Here is a 17054-nt window from a genome sequence, read left to right as displayed (position 1 = left end):
CCACCCCCCCTGAGCTCCTGGCGCTTTACGCGTCTCAGTGTCTGGACGTGAGTTCCTCAGCTCTGCGATGGCCCCTCCGGGGTTCCCTGACTGTTCTCGGCCCTTTGCATTTCCACGGAAACTTGAGAATCAGCTCGTCCACTGCAAGTGCTGCAGGGGTGTTGACTGGCACTGCATTCAACCCACATTCGGCTTGAGGAGGGTCAGCATTGTGGGGATTATGGAATCTTCCAGCTCACGACCCTGGAATACTCCCCCCGTTTACGGCCTTCTTTAGTTTCTCTCAGTGACGTGTTGTACTTTTGAGTTCTTTCATTAGATGGATTCCTGTGGTGATGGAATGGATGCATTTCTTCTACTCATTGTTGCTTATAAACGTAAATGCAGCTGAGTTTTTAAATAGCAACTTTGTGTCTAGCCTTCCTGCCATGTTAACAGTGGCCCTTTCTGGATTATTAGTTGGGAGTCGGTGTGTCCTGGGCACACGGGGCTGCTGTGTCAGCCTTTCGAGTGCTGCACCTTGGACTTGCTTTCCGTGCCCCACCGCACGCGCTGGAGCCTCCAGTGCAACAGGACCCTTCTCCCACTTCCATGGGAAGCTTGATGTTCACTATTTGCTGTAGCTTTTTGCCTAGTTTTATGGTCGAAGTTCTTTGTCAGGTTAATGAATTTCTCTTCTATTCCTAGTTTGCTAAAAAATGTTTCTTCATGGATTAGCTTTTTCTGCTATATCAAGATGGTTGTATCGTTTCTCTGCCCTCCACAACTAATTTGATGAATTACATTGATTGATTTTCAAATGTTAAGCAGCCCTTGCATTCCTGGAATAAATCTCACTTGGCTATGATTTTTTTTTTTTTTTTTTTTTTTTTTGTCTTTTTGGGGCCGCACCTGCAGCATATGGAGTTTCCTAGGCTAGGGGTCGAATCAGAGCTACAGCTGCTGGCCTACACCACAGCCACAGCAATGTGGGATCTGAGCCTCATCTGTGGCCTACATCACCGCTCAGGGCAACGCCAGATCCTTAACCCACAGAGTGAGGCCAGGGATCGAACCTGCAACCTCATGGTTCCTAGTTGGATTCGTTAACCACTGAGCCACAGCGGGAACTCCGGCTGTGATATTTTCAAAATACGTGTCTGGATTCTGTTTGCCAGCATGTGCTCATTAGAGAGATGACTGTAATCCTTTAAGAAGGGGGCTCACTGTGAGGCGCACAGTTCACCACCCGCCTCCACCCGAGGCGAGTGAGGTGTCAGGCCGGGCCCGCCTTCCGCTCAGCACGGCCGTCCTTCCCGGGAGCCCGCCCGGTCCCGCTCTCCTCTGTCCGCTGGGCGGGTTGACTCCCGGGGGCCCTTTGGGTGCCTCATCTGCCTCGGGTCTGCTTCCCGAAGACCCTGGCCTGCGGCGCCTTCTCTCCTTGTCTTGCATTTTGCGTCTGGGCCCCTGCACCCAGGCGACGCGGCTCCTCTTGCCGTCCGTTAGGAGTCGGGCTGCTTTTCCTCTGCTTTGCGGGGTCGTCTTTCCTGCCGCAGCGCGCTCCCGCTGTTCCCGCTCCTGCCTGCGGCCGCCCGCGTCTCCCTCTCTGAGGGGGTCGGATCCGTCAGCGCCCTGAGGCCTGGTGATGGCCTTCGAGTCGTGCGAGGCCGGGCTCTTGCTGCCCCTTGGGGGATAATGTGTCTTTTGCCCCCTGACTGGCTGTGGCTTTGGCTGGCATCCGTTTTCCTCTGCTGTGCTGAGGTGTGGCAGTCTTTGTCATTTTCCTGCTGAAGGTCCACAGGGCTTCTCACACCTGCGGAGTGGTATCTTTCATCAGTTTGGGTAAATGTACAGCCGTAATTTCTCGGTATGGTGCTTCTTCCCGTGTCTCTCCCCTCCTCTGGGGCTCCGACCGCGTCACGTGTTAGCGCCTTTTCTGAGTCCCACCTGCCTTTGAGGTGCTTCTTCCTGTTTTGCGTTCTCTGGCATGTCCACTTCGGTTTGGAGGTTTTCTGTCTTCCTTTCTTCCGATTCTCTAAAACTGATGTATTCTGTGTGACCCTTTCCTGGGGTCCCAAACCGTGGTTTTGTCTCATGTGGCCACTTCTGGCTCTACCTGGCTTTTCAGAGGTTCCTGCCTGCTGCACAGGCCCCAGGGCGCAGCAGATTCCTCTTCGGCTCCAGCAGTGACATTCGACGGGCGTGCGGCCGTGGGGTTCTTGTCTCGGGTGGGCTTTTGTAGGAACTGCTGTAGAAGCCAGCTTCCCGCCCCAGGCCTTGCTCTGGAGTCCTGACTCCTCTCATTGTCTTTGCTGCCTCCGACAGATGGGTTTTTTGCATTTTATCCAGTTTTGAGTCATTTTGGGTGGGAGTGCGGGTCTGCCGCTGCTGCCCTTGTGCTTGGAGGCAGTCTCTTGCTTTCGTGCTATTAAGATTTATCCACGTTATTGTGTGTGGTTGTAGTGCGTTCATTTCTGTTGAGGAGTGAATATTCAGAATTCATGTATCCGCTGTACGGCTGATGGACTTCGGGTCATTTCCAGTTTTGATTGTGACGGACAGTGCTCCTGGGTACATGGACGTGAGTGTGCGTTTTTGCGGGAGGTTCCAGGTAGGCCTGGGGTTGTGATGTCCTCAGGTTGGTTGGCGGGTCCCAGCCTTTCCAGTTGACGCCTCCCTGATGAGTGTGTCAGCCCACCTTCTCCTGTCCTTGGCAGCCTTATTCATGTAGCTAATCTGGGGAGCACACTTGACTGTGGTGCCGGTTTGCCCTTTCCTGATGACGAAGTAGGTGAAGATTTTTTCTGTTTTTAATCACTTGGGTTTTCTCTTATGGTAAGTGCTGTTGGATCTTTTGCACGTTTTTATGCAGGGTTATTTGTGGGCATTTCTCGTGTTATGGATACCAGGTCTTGTTGGTGGCCTTTGCTGCAGGGGCCACCTGTTGTGGGCGGCCTCCCTCCTCCCTTCCTGGGGCCCCTGCCTCCGGTGTCCTCTGTGAAGACTCCAGTGACCATGTGTGGCCTGTGGCCTGGGCTCCGGGTCAGTTTCTCTAGGAAGACAGCATCTGTCCCGTCCTTGTTCCCGTGGTGCCACTTGGGCCAGAAGCAGAGCTGTCCACAGGCGGGCGGCTCTGTTTGGGACTCTCTTCATCATGCTGACTTGCACTCTGTCCTCTGCCAACACCACGCTCTGCAGACGGCGCAGCCGTGTTGTCACTCCTGACATCCATAGCTGGGCTGCTTCTTCAGGGGCGTCTCGGCTGTTTTCACCCCTGCGTCTCGGCATCAGCTTTACCGTTAGCTTGTCAGGCGCCCTGCACACACCTGTCGAGGTCCTGGTTTTCACTGCCTCGGGCAGGGCACGGAGAATTAGCACGTTTGCGTTACGGTGCCTTCCAGCAAACGTACGTAGCGGTCCCCCGTTACTTCACATCTTTTTCAGTCTCAGTAATGTTTTATAATTTTCCGGGGCGAGACTTTGTGTGGTTTTGGTAACGTGCATTCTTAGGTCTTGGGCTCATCTATTTAAATCTAGTGGTAAGGAGCATCCTTAACTATGTGTGCTGACTGTTTCTTGCTGGGCTGTAGCCATCAGATGGTTGTTCACATGCTGGTGTTGTGTCTGATAGCCTTGCTCCTTTCGGTTATGAGTCGTGACACACAGAGTCATGTTATCTGCACATAAGGACAGGTTTGCTTCTGATCGTTTGGCCTTTCCTGCTGCTCCTCGGGTTGCGTGGCCGCAACGCTGAGTGAAAGGCAGTGTCCTTGCCTTGGGTCTGTTCCCGGAGGGAAGGGCTTCAGCATCGACCATTAATTACTCTCTCTCCTGCCGGACTTGTAAAGATGCCTTTTAACAGTCACACGGAGAAGGAGTTTTTAAAAATCATGAATAATAAATTGTCTTACTTTTTTCACCCTTACTCTGTTCATGTGGCAAATTCTGTTGATTTTCTGTTAAACCGCTGCTTTGCGGAGGTAAAACTAATTTGGTCATGATGCATTATTCTTTTTATAGATAGCTGGATTCAGTTTGGAAATCTTTATGTGTTCCAGTTATTCACATCGTCTTCCTTTGTGAAACTGGCACATGTATTTTTATTATTTTTAATTTTTTAAATGAACAGCATGAATTGACCTTTTCCTACAGGCAAAGGCAGCAGTGTTCTGACTTCAGCATTTCTTCTCATTTATTTCTCCCACCCACAGTGTTGCCCCGGTTAGGATTATTTACAGCAAGTGTTGCCTGTTGCCCAGGGTGAGGAGGGTGAGGTGAAGGCACTGCCTCTTCCCCCTGGTGCCCTGTGCAGGGTGGGTGGGAGGGCTGCTTCCTGGGGGGGTGGCGCCCCTGCCCACCTGCTGCCCAGACGTCTCCCTGATCTTCACTCTCCTGTGTCTGCCGGTCCACTTCCTCAGGGGACCATCCGCCAGGGCTGGGCACCCCCCGGTGGGCTGGGTACCTTTCAGGGAGGCTGGGCACTTTGGGGAATCTCTGGACACCTCTGGTGGGGGGCTGGGCACCTCCAGGAGGGGAGGTGTGGAGGCAGGACTCCGTGGAGCCGAGGGCCGGATCCTGGGGTCTGGATGTTCTCGTTCCCCCCCCCGCCCCGTCCCCTGGAAGCAGATTACGAAGCACCTCTCTGTCTTCTTTTGAGTGAAAAGTGGGGAGGAAGCTGTGCCCACTTGAAAACTGTCATAAAGGTTAGATGACCTAGACGCCACCCTTCCGAGGGATACAGTCACGGCATGTAGTGACACGAGATGCATTCGCAATGCAGTGTTGACTGAAGAAAGGGTGAGGCGTGACCCTGTTCCTTGAAAGTTACACATATGTGTGTGTGTGTGTGTGTACATGTAATAGAAACAATGCTTTTTCAGCTGGCTTTCCTATATTCTAAATTTTCTACAAGAAAACACTGTTTTGTTTTTCTGTTAAGAACAACAAATGTGTAAGTTGTTTTTAAGAGAAAACTGTGTTCATCACAGCATCGTGCCAAATACACACCGGGCATAAACGACCTGAATCTTCGGCCGTAGAGGAGTGATGGCAGGATCGCCACATGAAAATGTTAGTTCCTAGTGTCTTACGCTGGGCATTGCTTACTATTTTTATTTTATTTTAGGCAAACTTTGGAGTCGGAGTTTGAAACTAGCTTATACTCTACTGAATAAACTGACTAGTAAGAATGAGCGGCTGCTTAAACCTGGAGACAGAGTAAGTAACCAAGGGTAACTTTGCTGCAGTGAGAACAGGGACTAGAGGTCCGTTTCATGTTCTCTCCTCGCTCAGTTAGACCTAAAGCATTGATGCCAAGGCGTTGAGTCAGCAGTGAAAACACGGTGAAAGGGGGAAGAGTTTGTACAACAGCCCTTCCCTTTATTCTTCCCCAGGCCGTGAACCGGTTCCTCACCTCCCTTTCTCTTTGACGGCGTGTGTGTTGATCTTAATAAAAATACTCCTGTCGGGTGGTAATACATTGTGTGTCCAAAGCCTACGTTTGGTGAGGAAACGTTGACTGACTGTGAAATTCTGTGGCTGCCGTCATCTCCTTCCCTCTCGGCCACCGGCCAGGATGGGGCACCGAGGAGGCCAGCAGCCTGGCTCCTCGCCTGCCCCGCCTGGCACGGCCAGCAGTAGCCACCCGGGCTGTTTGCGTTGACCCAGATTAGCTGGGAGGAACATCTCAGTTCCTTGGTGGCCAAACCGCATTTCCAGGGCTCAGCTGCTGCGCGCCTGAGAGCCCAGAGGCAGAGCAAGGTTCCGCAGGCCGGCACTGCTGTCCACCAAGCTGGACGGACCCACCTACAGGAAGAGGTCCAAAGGGTGAGAACCCACAGACTCGGCCCTGGACTCCCCGGGGGGAGGGTGGCCTGAGGCGAGATCACCCCGCGGGGGAGCTGAGCGGGCAGCGCCCAGGGCCTCCGTCTCTGGTGTGAACCAGTAGCCGGAGACCTTTGGGGGAAACGTCAGTGTGGAGGAGAACAGCCGAAGGGCAGGGAGTTGGAAGGAGAAGAAAGGACGATGCTGTGGGGGGGGGGGGGGTGGAAGCACCCAGGGACCACGGCTCCCTTCCTAGAGGCTCAGCACACGCGAGGGCGAGGTCGCCCTCCTCAGACCTTTTCAGTGCAGGGCTCTGGACGCCGGGCACTCTTCCTGGGAAGCTCCTAGAGGACAAGGCAGTGGTCCTTCAGGGGGCGACCAGAACTCCGGGCCGAGGAGCAGCAGGTGGGGCCGGGACGGAGGCCCCAGCAGCAGGCAGTCAGCAGCTGGGGAGGCCTCTCAGCTCACCTGACTGGTTGGTATTCAGAAATGCTGAGGACAGGTTTTGACACCCAGGGAACATTCAGGGCAAGCTGGCCGGTAGGTATGCAGGAAGGGAGCCCCTGAAAGAGGGGTGCTGTTACCACCAGAAAGGAGCGTGCTTGGCTGTAGAAATGGAAACAGAACAAGAATGACACCTGAGGGTACCTGGTGCTTTAGGGGAAAACCTGTAGGAACGCCTGCTTATGTTGTGCTTTAAAATGGTCTAAGAATCACTAATCTATTTCTCTTGAAAAAGCTCTTTCAAGGATGAAGACTTTCAGATACTTTGCGGACTAGAACCCATGTAGTCAGGTTAATTATGAGAAGGTTGACAGAGGCGTCCCCTTGCGATGTAGCAGCTAGGATTCGGCACTGTCGGTGCTGCAGCTCTAGGAACTGAGGTCTCAGCTCAAGCTGCTGCAAGCTGCAGCCAAAAAATAAACAAAACAAAATAAAAGAGCGACAAGATCACAGTGAGTTGGTGACCGGACATGGGCAGCAAGTGCATCCTCCTGTGATGATACCCGTTATAAAACACACAGGCACACTCTTTATCACATCTCTAAAAACGTGTGCGCTATAAAATGACCAGTCTCAGGGCGAAAGGTCACAGCCCTCAGCTGGGACAGCCAGATCAGCATCAGCTTTCAAAGAGCTTTGCCGTTTTCAGTAAATTTCTTGGAAGCTGGGTTTCCAGACGTCAAGGACAGTGAATACAGGTACACATTAAATTTGGTCTTTTGACAGGCAGAAGGCTCTGAGCTCTCCACGTTCTGTGTCCTCGAAGGCCCTGTGTTAGCAGTCTGCTCAGAGGCTGTTCTGACCTTCCACTTAGGTGTCAAGCCCACAAAACCTCATTTCATGAATAGCGTTTAATGTCAGGAGCGGATGTTGGGATGATGGGAGAAGAGAAGGGAGAAATGGCATTCACCCAGAGTCACCGGAAGTGAGGTGCATGTTCAGACGCTTTCAGGCATCAGATAGGGCAGCGTGGGCATGGCCACTGAAAGGATGAGAGCGGGGGGCACAGGATGTAAGGTGTTTCGGAAGTGGTCGCCTTGGGAAAGGGGGAAAGGTTACAAGGGGTGTTACTTTTCATGGGTGCCTTTTGTCATTTTGAACCTGTGTTTTAAACATTTCTGATAAAAATAAAAGGAAAATGTAACCTGGTGTGTCATTTAAACATGGCAGCGTGGTGCTCAGGTGGGCGCAGGGAGGGCCCGTGGAGACCCGAGGGCGAGCAGCTGGGGCGGTCTCACTACGGAGTCCAGCGCCCACCACCTTCCCTGTTAGGCGCCAGCTTGAGTGAAGGTCTGTCCGATTTCACTTTGATGTCAGGATCTTTTCTTTGGGGAGATGGTGGGTGATGGTATCATGTCCTTCTCTGAGCTGCTGCCGCCCAGATGCTCCGGGGGCAGAGCTGGATCCAGACCCCACAGGCAGACCCAGCTGGACCCGCCTTTAGACTCAGGAATTTAACGTTATTTTGTTGCATGTGGAGCAAAGACGTCAACCTAAAACGATACATGGTTACATGGTTGAGGGAACTTAAGGACCGAAAGTTAACCCTGAGTTAAATCCCGTCTCGGCAGGTACTCGGATGGCTGGATCTCACCGTTTTCCTCTGCACTCTTGTAGGTGGCGCTGGTGTTTCCGAATAGTGACCCTGTGATGTTCACAGTCGCGTTCTACGGGTGTCTCCTGGCGGAGCTGGTTCCTGTCCCCATAGAGGTGCCGCTAACAAGAAAGGTAGCGGCCGCAGCCCGACTCGGGGTGCAGGGCTGCCAGGGTCCGCCCTGCACCCGACACGTCCCCTCACCCTGGGCGCCGTCAGGAGGCGGGGGACAGGTGGGCCGGGGCTTCAGGCAGCAGCTGACCGCAGCATTGTCCGCTGGTGAGGACACTGGACCGTGTTGCTGGGCTGGAGAACCGCTGGAATTTCCCAACGGAAACAGGCACGCTGTCCTCCAATGAGTAGAAGTTCGGATTTGCTGAGACCCTGTTAAACGTGCCTTGATCAATAAGGGTCACTGCTGGGGGATGAGGAGACCGTTACAGAGCAGCTCGCTTCCCAGCGGCGGTTCCGAACACACAAGGTGGAAACGCTCGTGTTTCTGCCGCGTCCGTGACAGCAGGCTGCTCTGTGGCTCACCAGTGACTGCTGCGGGGTGGCTGATGGCCTAGGTAGTGGCTACCTCTCAGGCATAAATAGCAGTAATCTGGTCATTGCAAGCCTTACCATTTAGGGAGCGGACATGGCGTGTGTTTTAGAAAGTCCGTTTTTATTGTATCCCACTGTTTAGGCAGTTGTTATCATGAGCGCTGTCAGCAGGAAATAGTCAAGAACCCCCCACAACAAGCAGCATATTCCCAAAGGGTAATGCATGATGAGCAGATTTTGAAAACAAGGATTTGGACTAGAGTTCGTCCAGCTTACAAGAAGAAAATGATAAAACTTTACTGAGGGACGTATTCTGTGTGGAAATAATTACGGTTGTTAAAGGCCAGCCCTCCCCAGATTCACCTGTAAACGTCAAACACGAGTCAAATGCAAATTCCATTGCTGTTATTTTTGGAGTTTATTAAAACGCTGCTAAATGTCATTTGCCAGGAAAAACTTTGAGAGGTTGGCCCATTACCCAGAACTTTGTCGTGGCAAAAAAAAGTACCTTTTAAATTTTCAAAGAATTGGATTTGATGCGGATGAAAATCCAGTGTGTACAGGACTGAATTTGCTCTAGAGGTTTTTCAGGTGTGAAAAGAGAGCCCCGCTCCGTGCGAGCCAGCCTCTCCCGCTCCGTTTTCTGCAGGACGCTGGCAGCCAGCAGATTGGGTTTCTGCTGGGCAGCTGTGGCGTCGCCCTGGCCCTGACCACGGACGCTTGTCAGAAAGGCCTACCCAAGGCCCAGACCGGGGAAGTGGCGACCTTCAAAGGTGGGCCGAGTTCCCTGCCGAGCTGGGCCCTCAGGTGTCCCTCCCGGCTGGTGACCATGACAGAGGTGGAAGGCCCTTTAGCAACCTTGTTTTAAGGCCTGGGTGAAACTCTCTCCTCACCTGGTTCAGAGTCTAGACCCGTGCCGTCTGGCCTGGCAGCCGCCGGCCATCACACGGCAGTCGCGAAGGTGAAGTGAGACAGGGACGGCTCAGCTGTCAGCAGCTTGTGCCGCATGGAGGCCAGAGGTGCTGGCACGGGGAGTAGGGCCCTCTGACCCTCGCCGTGCCGTGTCCCGTCTGTGCCCTACAGGTTGGCCCCCCCTCACTTGGCTGGTGATCGACGGGAAGCACCTGACTAAGCCCCCCAAAGACTGGCACCCATCAGCGCAGGACGTGGGGGCCGGGACCGCCTACATCGAGGTAGGACTCCTCCTGACGAGGCTGCGACGGGCCTTGTGCTCAGGGCTTGTTTCCCCGAGAGCATAGCTGCTGCCGTTGAGACCGCAGGCGACGGCTGCTCCTATGCTCTCTGTCCACCCCAGAACGATAAGGTTGCACTGAGATCCTTCCAGGTCCCATGTGTGCCGGCTCTCACCTCGCTGCCTCCGGGGGCTGTGCACTCTTGCCCTCAGCACCACCCAGCTCTTCCTGGAGGGAGTCCCTGCCAGGTCTGGGCATGAGAGAGAGACAGCCCCCAGGAACATCACCTGATGAGCCTGTGCTTTTGAACTCTTTCAGTATAAAACCAGCAAAGAGGGCAGCACGGTGGGGGTTGCTGTGTCCCACGCATCCCTGCTGGCTCAGTGCCAGGCTCTGACCCAGGCGTGCGGCTACGCAGAAGGTAAGGGCATGTGGGTGGCTCTCCAGCTGTGCCGAGGCACCTGGATGCTGTCCTGCGTGGGGGGCCAGCCCCGAGTGGCATCTGCTTATTCCCGGTTGTCGGCTCGCATGCTCGGGGCCTCTACCTCCTGGTCGGTGGGGTTTTCACGATAAACGCATGTGCATTTGACTTGGTGGTGCATGAGACCCATTGGCCACCAGTTCACCTGCGCCCTGCGGGCAGTTGAAGCTGTGAGGCAGTTGCATTTTCTTATCGGGTCACACCGTCCAGTGTTCTCTGTGGCTGGCTTTGGCTTACACTGTCACACACACGGACGTGCCCATGGGGTCTTTGTGGTCATAGCTTATCTCTCGGTCACGCACAGGCAGCTCCCCGCTTACCGTGCGAAATCAGATGTGTAACGTAGGGAACTTTGCTTCTTTCCATTAAAATACTGGAGTAGAACCAAAGCAGAAGGCCAGTAGAATGGTGTGTGCAAAGTCTAGAACACGTGTTTAAAAGCAAGGAGTAGCTGAAGGCCAAAGACGTCAGTGGACCTTAGCAAAAGGATTGCAGCTGTGTTCAAGGGCTTACGTACGTTTTTAAAAGGTCTACCAACTCAGGTCCCATGGTTTCCTTTTCTTCGGAGCCCGTGCTAACCGTGCATATGCCACCTATAGTTTGGGCTCCTTGGCCAGCAGGGCAGCCCGTGCAGCATTCTTGTTCAGCGTGTGGCAGCTCTTCCTGGCGCTCAGGTCAGACCCTTCCTCACGTGGGGTTCCCTCTTTGGTGCTCCCGGCAGCCCTGGGCGCTGTCCTCTGCCTAGAGGGATGCCTGAGCGAGGCCCCGCCAGAGCATGGCTGCAGCTCCGGTGCAGGGCTGTGCTGAGAAAGCGGCCGTGGGGCCGCGTCCACTCCCGCTCCCTGAAACGCCCCTCACACCCTCTGGAAGACACAGTGGGCAGGAGGGAAGGAGCGGCCTCTGGAGGGAGGTGCCACAGGGAGCACGGCCTCCGCTCTGGGAAGTCAGGGATGTGGGGGGGTGATGAGCGAGCGGCCCGGGCGGGACGCGGGCTCGCCCGGTGCGGCCCTGGGGTGCTCGCAGCTCCCGTCTTCACGTGAGTGACCGGCACGCTTCTCTCATTTCACGTGCAGTTGTCTGCCCCGTCCTCTGGTGGGTTTCCAGCGATCGGAGTCGGTAACCGGGTGGCCGGGTAATCGCTGCCTGGTATTTGGAGACGCTGTGTGTGTTTCCTAAAACTCTTCTGTCAGGGATGTGACCGTCTCAGGCTTTCTCTGAACACGCACCTGAGTGTGGAGAGGGTCAGCCGTGTAACCGTCTTTGTCCACTTTCAGCTGAAACATTAACGAATGTGCTGGATTTCAAAAGGGACGCTGGCCTGTGGCACGGAGTGTTGACAGTGAGTGTCGTGCGCCTGATTGTTGGAAGGAGGCTCTGCCGTGTTCGTGTCCGGGGGCAACGCCAGCCCCTGTTTTTAGGCGATGGGGTTATGCTTTGCTGGTGGGGCTGGTGGGAGGGGTGTCCTGTGAGCAGCACCCCACGCTCTGCCTTTCCCGGCGGGGCCGCCCCACTGCCGGTCTCTCTGCAGAGCGTCATGAACAGGATGCACGTGGTCAGCGTCCCGTACGCGCTGATGAAGGTGAACCCGCTGTCCTGGATTCAGAAAGTGTGCGCCTACAAAGGTGAGGGGGGCATCCTGCTCAGTCGCCTCGCCGGGCAGTCTGAGGCCATCCTGGGGGATTAGGAAATCAAAGCCAGAGGCCGGAGGGCAGCCTGAGGTCGACACACCGGGCCGGGCCTGACTGCCAGCGCTGGAGGGGCCTCAGGAGGACAGCTCTTCTCCGCAAGGGCAGAAGGCGCCTGCTTTTATTCTCTCACATAAATACTCTGTGCTCATGCCTAGAAAGTTCAGCTGGTTTTGTTCGAAGTTACAGCTCTTCAGGCCACCAGTAACAAAACTCTGTATTCACGCACAGCAGCTCAGGGCACAGGGCGACGGGGCTGCCCGTGGGGCCCTGCCCACCCACGGTCCCCCTGTGGTCCGCCTCGGTGCTTCCTGAGCGTGGCCACCCCTCAGGTCCAGTCGCTGTTCTGGCTCCCCTGTGACGGGGCCCGAGGCACCCTTACCAACCCCTGCCTGCGGCTGGCCCGGGCCTTTATTCGCACTAGCTTCTCCTGGGTGCCACGTGGGCCTGTTCACCTGCTGACAACAGTGCCCATTCCCAAGTGTGGACAGGGGTCCCCTCCTGTGGCTGTGTTGGGAGCTGTCTCTGTTTATCCAGTTTAATGGAGGAAAAGCGAGGCCTGGGGGCAGCGGGGCTGGGGGCATTTGGTGAGTGCTGCCGGCTAGCGAGGGCGCGGTCAAGATTGAGGCCCAGCCTGTCTGTTCACATCCTGGGCTCCTCCCCGCACCCCTGCATCCCCGAGGCTCCCCCGTGCGACTGTGGGGGCAGCAGCTCAGGGTGGGGCAGCAGAGACACAGGAAGCAGCTGTGGAGGGATCAGGAGAGGGTTCCCAGGAAGGCAGCTGAGTTGACGGCGTCCCCATCAGGCCCCCAGGTTGACTTTGGGCGGAACAGGCTGGCGGGGAAGACGCTGGGGCGCCGCGCCCCTGACTCCCGGCCACCACCCGCTTCCCTGCAGCCCGGGCCGCGCTGGTGAAGTCCCGCGACATGCACTGGTCTCTCCTGGCCCAGCGAGGACAGCGGGATGTCAGCCTCAGCTCCCTGCGCATGCTGATCGTGGCTGACGGAGCCAACCCCTGTGAGTGCCCACAGTCACGGGCTGGGAGAGCAGCACCTGCCTCTGCAGGCCCAGCTGCCAGGGGCCTGGTGGAGCTGGGACGCTGACCCGGATGCGCTTCCTGCCCTGGGACGCGGGGTCTCTCGTGGTGACGCGCGGATGCGTCTCGGCGCGTTAGGACTCTGCATTTAAAGCAGCTCTGACACAGTCCACACAAGGGACAGGCCTGAATGAGCCATCTTTCTTAGGCACTGACCAGAATGCAGGTACAGACTAGAGCCTGTCCGGGCTCCCGCCCTGCGGCCTTGAGCCCAACTGGGCCTTTTGGCCACTCCGTGTTCCTGCTACCCCATGTCCTCTGGCCTCGGCGCCCGGGCTCCCCTGGGGTCTGAGTGGAGCTGCTGGTTGTCCAGGGCCTGCCTGCTCAGGGTGTCTGTGGGACCCCCTCAGTTGACCTTGGTGGGCTTTCTGTGCAGCACAGAACCCTTGAGGCAGGGGCGGGCGTTATCTCCCTGCTTAACACCGTGAGTCACTGTTCACGCCATGCATCTGCCCTGGACCAGAGGCTGGCCTTCATCCAGACCCTGTCCAGTGTGGCCCTGACACCCCCAGCCCTCTGGTGCCCTGAGCCTTCCAGCACCCACGGCCTCTCGTTCCTCCACCCACACTCGGCCCCTCGGAGCCCCTGCGTCCTGCTTCAGAGCACCCCAGAGCTGCTGGCTTTTCTGCGTCTGCACCTGCGCCCCCAGCACAGCCTCCAAGCCACCAGGGAGCCCCTCTCCAGGCTACCCACCCCCGCCCCCACCGACCTCAGATTCCTGCCACTCCGTGTGCCCATCACTTCCCTGTGGCACTGAACCACCTGTTTGTCTTGTTTGCCCCTTGGTTCCCCCAGGGCCCAGCAGAGGCTGGGTGCAGGGACCCGTGACCTGGCCCCCTTCTTTCCTGGGGCCTCGCTGCGGCAGAGGGCTACGGGTTGAGGTGCAGCCCCAGGGTTCTGGCGGATGTAGGCAGCAGCGCCCAGCCTCCTAGGAGCTGAATTTTCGTACCCTGGTGCCTCAGATGGGCCGGGTGACACTGGCAGAGAGGCAGGACAAGAGCTAGGCTGCCCCTGCGGGAGAGGCACAGCTCTGAGGCGCGTCTGCGAGAGGTGCTCACGTGCGCCAGCCCCCGCCCCCCCCGCCCCACGGCAGACCTGTGCGGAGACGCGGCGGGGCTCGTGTCAGGCGGGCAGGGCTGGTAGGGAGATAGGTCTCAGTTACAGCACTGGCGGGTGGGGGACCGTAAATTGGCTGCTGCTTTGCAAATTGGCTGCTGCTTTGCTGGTGACGTGAAAATGCATCCTGTTTTCTGTGGAAAGCGCTGCCCCCTCCCCAAGGAGACCTGGCCGGGCTCACTGTGAGGGGCGGGTGCAGCCTCCAGCTTGGCACCTGGCGTCCTCTGGAGCTGTGCGTCCGTCCCCTTCCCTCCCGTGTCCACCGTCTCCTGCAGGGTCCATCTCCTCCTGCGACGCGTTCCTCAATGTCTTCCAGTCCCGAGGGCTCAGGCCGGAGGTCGTCTGTCCTTGTGCCACGTCCCCGGAGGCACTCACCGTGGCCATCCGCAGGTAGCTGATCACGCGCTGTCGTGTAGACTGGAATTCTTCCTGGAGCCGCTGAATTGCCGGTGGCAGCAGGTCGATTGGCTCCTGAGCGGCAGAGATCACGAGCAGGCAGGTGCCCAGGGCTGCCCTGGGCGCCCCGCTCGCTCGCCGCTTGGACAGCACGTCCCACACGGGCTGGCTTTTCAGGAGGAGGGCAGTAATGGCTCTGGGTTCTTGCAACTTGGGGGCTGGTTTTTCTGAGTGCTGCTTAAATCAGGAAGGCCTCGTGTCCTAGAGTAAACGTTGCCACCCGGGCTGGCCCTGCTCCGAGGGGCGGGCAGGCACGCTGTGCCCATCCACCGTGGACGGGGTCCGTGCCTGCGGGACACTGACCTTCCCAGAGGCGCCCCAGCCGCCTTCTCTGCTCATCTGCTTGAAGGTGGACAGCGAGGTTGGGAGGCTTCACAGACCACCTCGTGCTCTTTCCGCACCCCACGCTGTGCCCCGGGCCCCGCAGGTGTGCCCTCGGCTCACTTTCCTGCCCAGATCAACCCTCTGCTCACCCGGGCCACTGTCCACAGCCCCCCAGGCACATCCTGGGAAAGAGGGCAGTGTGCTTGTAGCTGAGGGTGGTTTTGCGTTAATGGTCCACCCTCAGCTGTTGCTGGAAGGGGAGTCTCAGTCGCAGTCTTGTGCTATGTTCATGTATTTATAAGTAGTAAAAAGTAACCCTGTAGTTTTAATAGTACTTAGCATTAAAAACGGCATCTTGGAGTTCTCTTGTGGCACAGTGGGTTAGGGGTCCGACCTCCTCCCGGCCGTGGCCTGGGTCACTGCTGCGGATCGGGCTCCGTGCCTGGCCCAGGACCTTCCACACGCCATGGCCAAAACAAGAAGAACCAACCAACCAACAAGTGGCGTTTCTATCCTTCACAGACCACGAGGTGCTCTTCATTCCCTGTCCCATGGCGGTTGCTTGTGCTCAGCAGAGGAGCTTTGCTCCCTGGAGAAGACACGCATTTGTCTCTCAGCATCTCGGTGCTGCTGCTGCTGCGAGACACAGTGCTCCCACTCGTGGCTGCAAAGAGCAGCAGTCCCCTGGTTGCCTCTCCCACTGCTTTCCCGTGGTCTCTGGGCTGGCACAGGGCTGGCCGCTGCCAGCCGTTCTTCCTGCGTGCAGCCCGGGCCTCTCGCTCTGGTCTCAGGGTGCCTGGCTGGGTGCCCAGCACCTTGTCGCTCTGCTCCCTTGCTGCCTGGGGCTCAGCAGGCGTCCCAGACAGCCTGGTGGAAGTGGTTGTCACGGGCCCCCAGGCCCCCCATAGAGGCATGGGTGGGGTGGGGTGGGGTGCAGACCTGTGGGGACGCCACTGCCCCGCCTCGGTCCCGTGGCCAGCGCCCCCGCAGCCTGGCGCAGAGCGGCACTTCGCTGCCTCGTCCTGCTGGCGAGGGGCTCTGGTCCCCCCCTCCCCTGTGGGCTCTGTCTCTGTCGGCTTATCCAGTTTTGTTCCCAGGCCGCCTGACCTGGGAGGCCCCCCTCCAAGAAGAGCTGTGCTGTCGATGGGCGGCCTCAGCCACGGGGTGATCAGAGTGGACGCGGAAGAGAAGCTCTCGGTCCTCACGGTTCAGGACGTCGGCCAGGTGATGCCGGGAGGTAAGGTCCCGGCTGGGAGAGTCTTGTCCTGTGACCGAGTGACAGCAAAGGCTCTGGGAGCACACGAGTAGCAGGCGTCTTATAGTGATTCCCTGTGTACATTAGAATTTTAATTGGTAACATTTTTTCAGTTTTTTGCCTTCCTTTGTATCAAGTTTCAAGTTGCTCTAAAATCTGGGGTGTGTACTTGGCTTGTGACCCTGTCTGGCTCTGCGCTGCTGGGGAGGGGGTGGCAGAGCCCACATTCTGGAAGCCCGCTGCACGCCAGGCAGCCTTCATGCCTCTCCTGCTTCGAGGCGGGCAACCCTCCGTGCCCCTTGATGGTTGCGAGTGACCGGTGCTCGCTTAGCTCGGCGAGACTTGAATGACCACCAGGTGGGCAGCATGGCCTGAGGTTCCTAGGGTCCCTGGGCTCCAGAGAGGCCCCGGGCTGGGAGGCGAATGAGCTGTGAGCGGGTGGCAGCGCCGTTCGCAGCAGCTCTCCCGCAGGCGTGTGCACACATGCGACGCCTGTGCAGTGTCTCCTGGGGGTTATGAGCAAAGCCTGGCCCGGGAGGCCCTGAGGCAGCGAGTGGGGGAGCGCCCTGGCCGTGTTCTGCCCTGGCCGTGGTGATGCCGCCACTGCTCTGATTCCCTCCTTCTCACGCCAGCTCTTCTGGGTCCCCGTCAAGTGTCTAACCTGCCTGGTGACCTCTGGAGACCGTCCCCCACTTCTGCCTTAGTCACCAAGTCCCAGAGCTGCCGGGTCTGTGGGCTCCCAGGGCCCAGGCCCTGTGTCTGCAGCTCTGCTTCCCACAGGCACACGTACGTGCCCAGAGATGAGCCACCCTCGCTGGCAAAGTGGGAACCAGGGGAGGGCCACGGCCAGCTGGAGGCCAGCTTAGAACAAGGCTGGGCCTTCGCAGCTATTTCTAGTTTCGAGTTTTCAGCGTAATCTCTCTCCTTCACCCGAGTCTGCCAAAACCAAGGCGTCCTCATCCTGTGGAGTGCAGGAACACCAAATGGGATCTCACTGGTTCG

The 17054-nt window shown here is 57.2% G+C and overlaps 1 protein-coding gene across 13 annotated transcripts in view; it reads left to right on the top strand.

The window, feature by feature from the left end:
- The window catches only part of DIP2A (disco interacting protein 2 homolog A), a 103512-nt gene that overhangs the window by 56227 nt on the left and 30231 nt on the right, over positions 1-17054 (top strand). For 7 of the 13 annotated variants that reach the window (XM_021082475.1, XM_021082480.1, XM_021082476.1 and 4 more), the window contains 10 exons: positions 5105-5196; positions 7924-8034; positions 9096-9219; positions 9530-9639; positions 9958-10060; positions 11395-11459; positions 11649-11742; positions 12703-12822; positions 14334-14407; positions 15320-16034. In XM_021082475.1, coding sequence (XP_020938134.1) covers positions 5105-5196; positions 7924-8034; positions 9096-9219; positions 9530-9639; positions 9958-10060; positions 11395-11459; positions 11649-11742; positions 12703-12822; positions 14334-14407; positions 15320-16034 — 1608 coding nt within the window. Of the gene's footprint in view, positions 1-5104; positions 5197-7923; positions 8035-9095; positions 9220-9529; positions 9640-9957; positions 10061-11394; positions 11460-11648; positions 11743-12702; positions 12823-14292; positions 14408-15319; positions 16035-17054 lie in introns of all 13 variants that reach the window. The other 6 variants (XM_021082484.1, XM_021082481.1, XM_021082482.1 and 3 more) reach the window with 1 other exon arrangement.

The sequence above is a fragment of the Sus scrofa genome, unplaced genomic scaffold, assembly GCF_000003025.6.
Source record: "Sus scrofa isolate TJ Tabasco breed Duroc unplaced genomic scaffold, Sscrofa11.1 Contig944, whole genome shotgun sequence".
Lineage (NCBI taxonomy): Eukaryota > Metazoa > Chordata > Mammalia > Artiodactyla > Suidae > Sus > Sus scrofa.
Note: the sequence above shows the minus strand (reverse complement) of the source record. Positions and strands in the feature narration are given on the sequence as shown.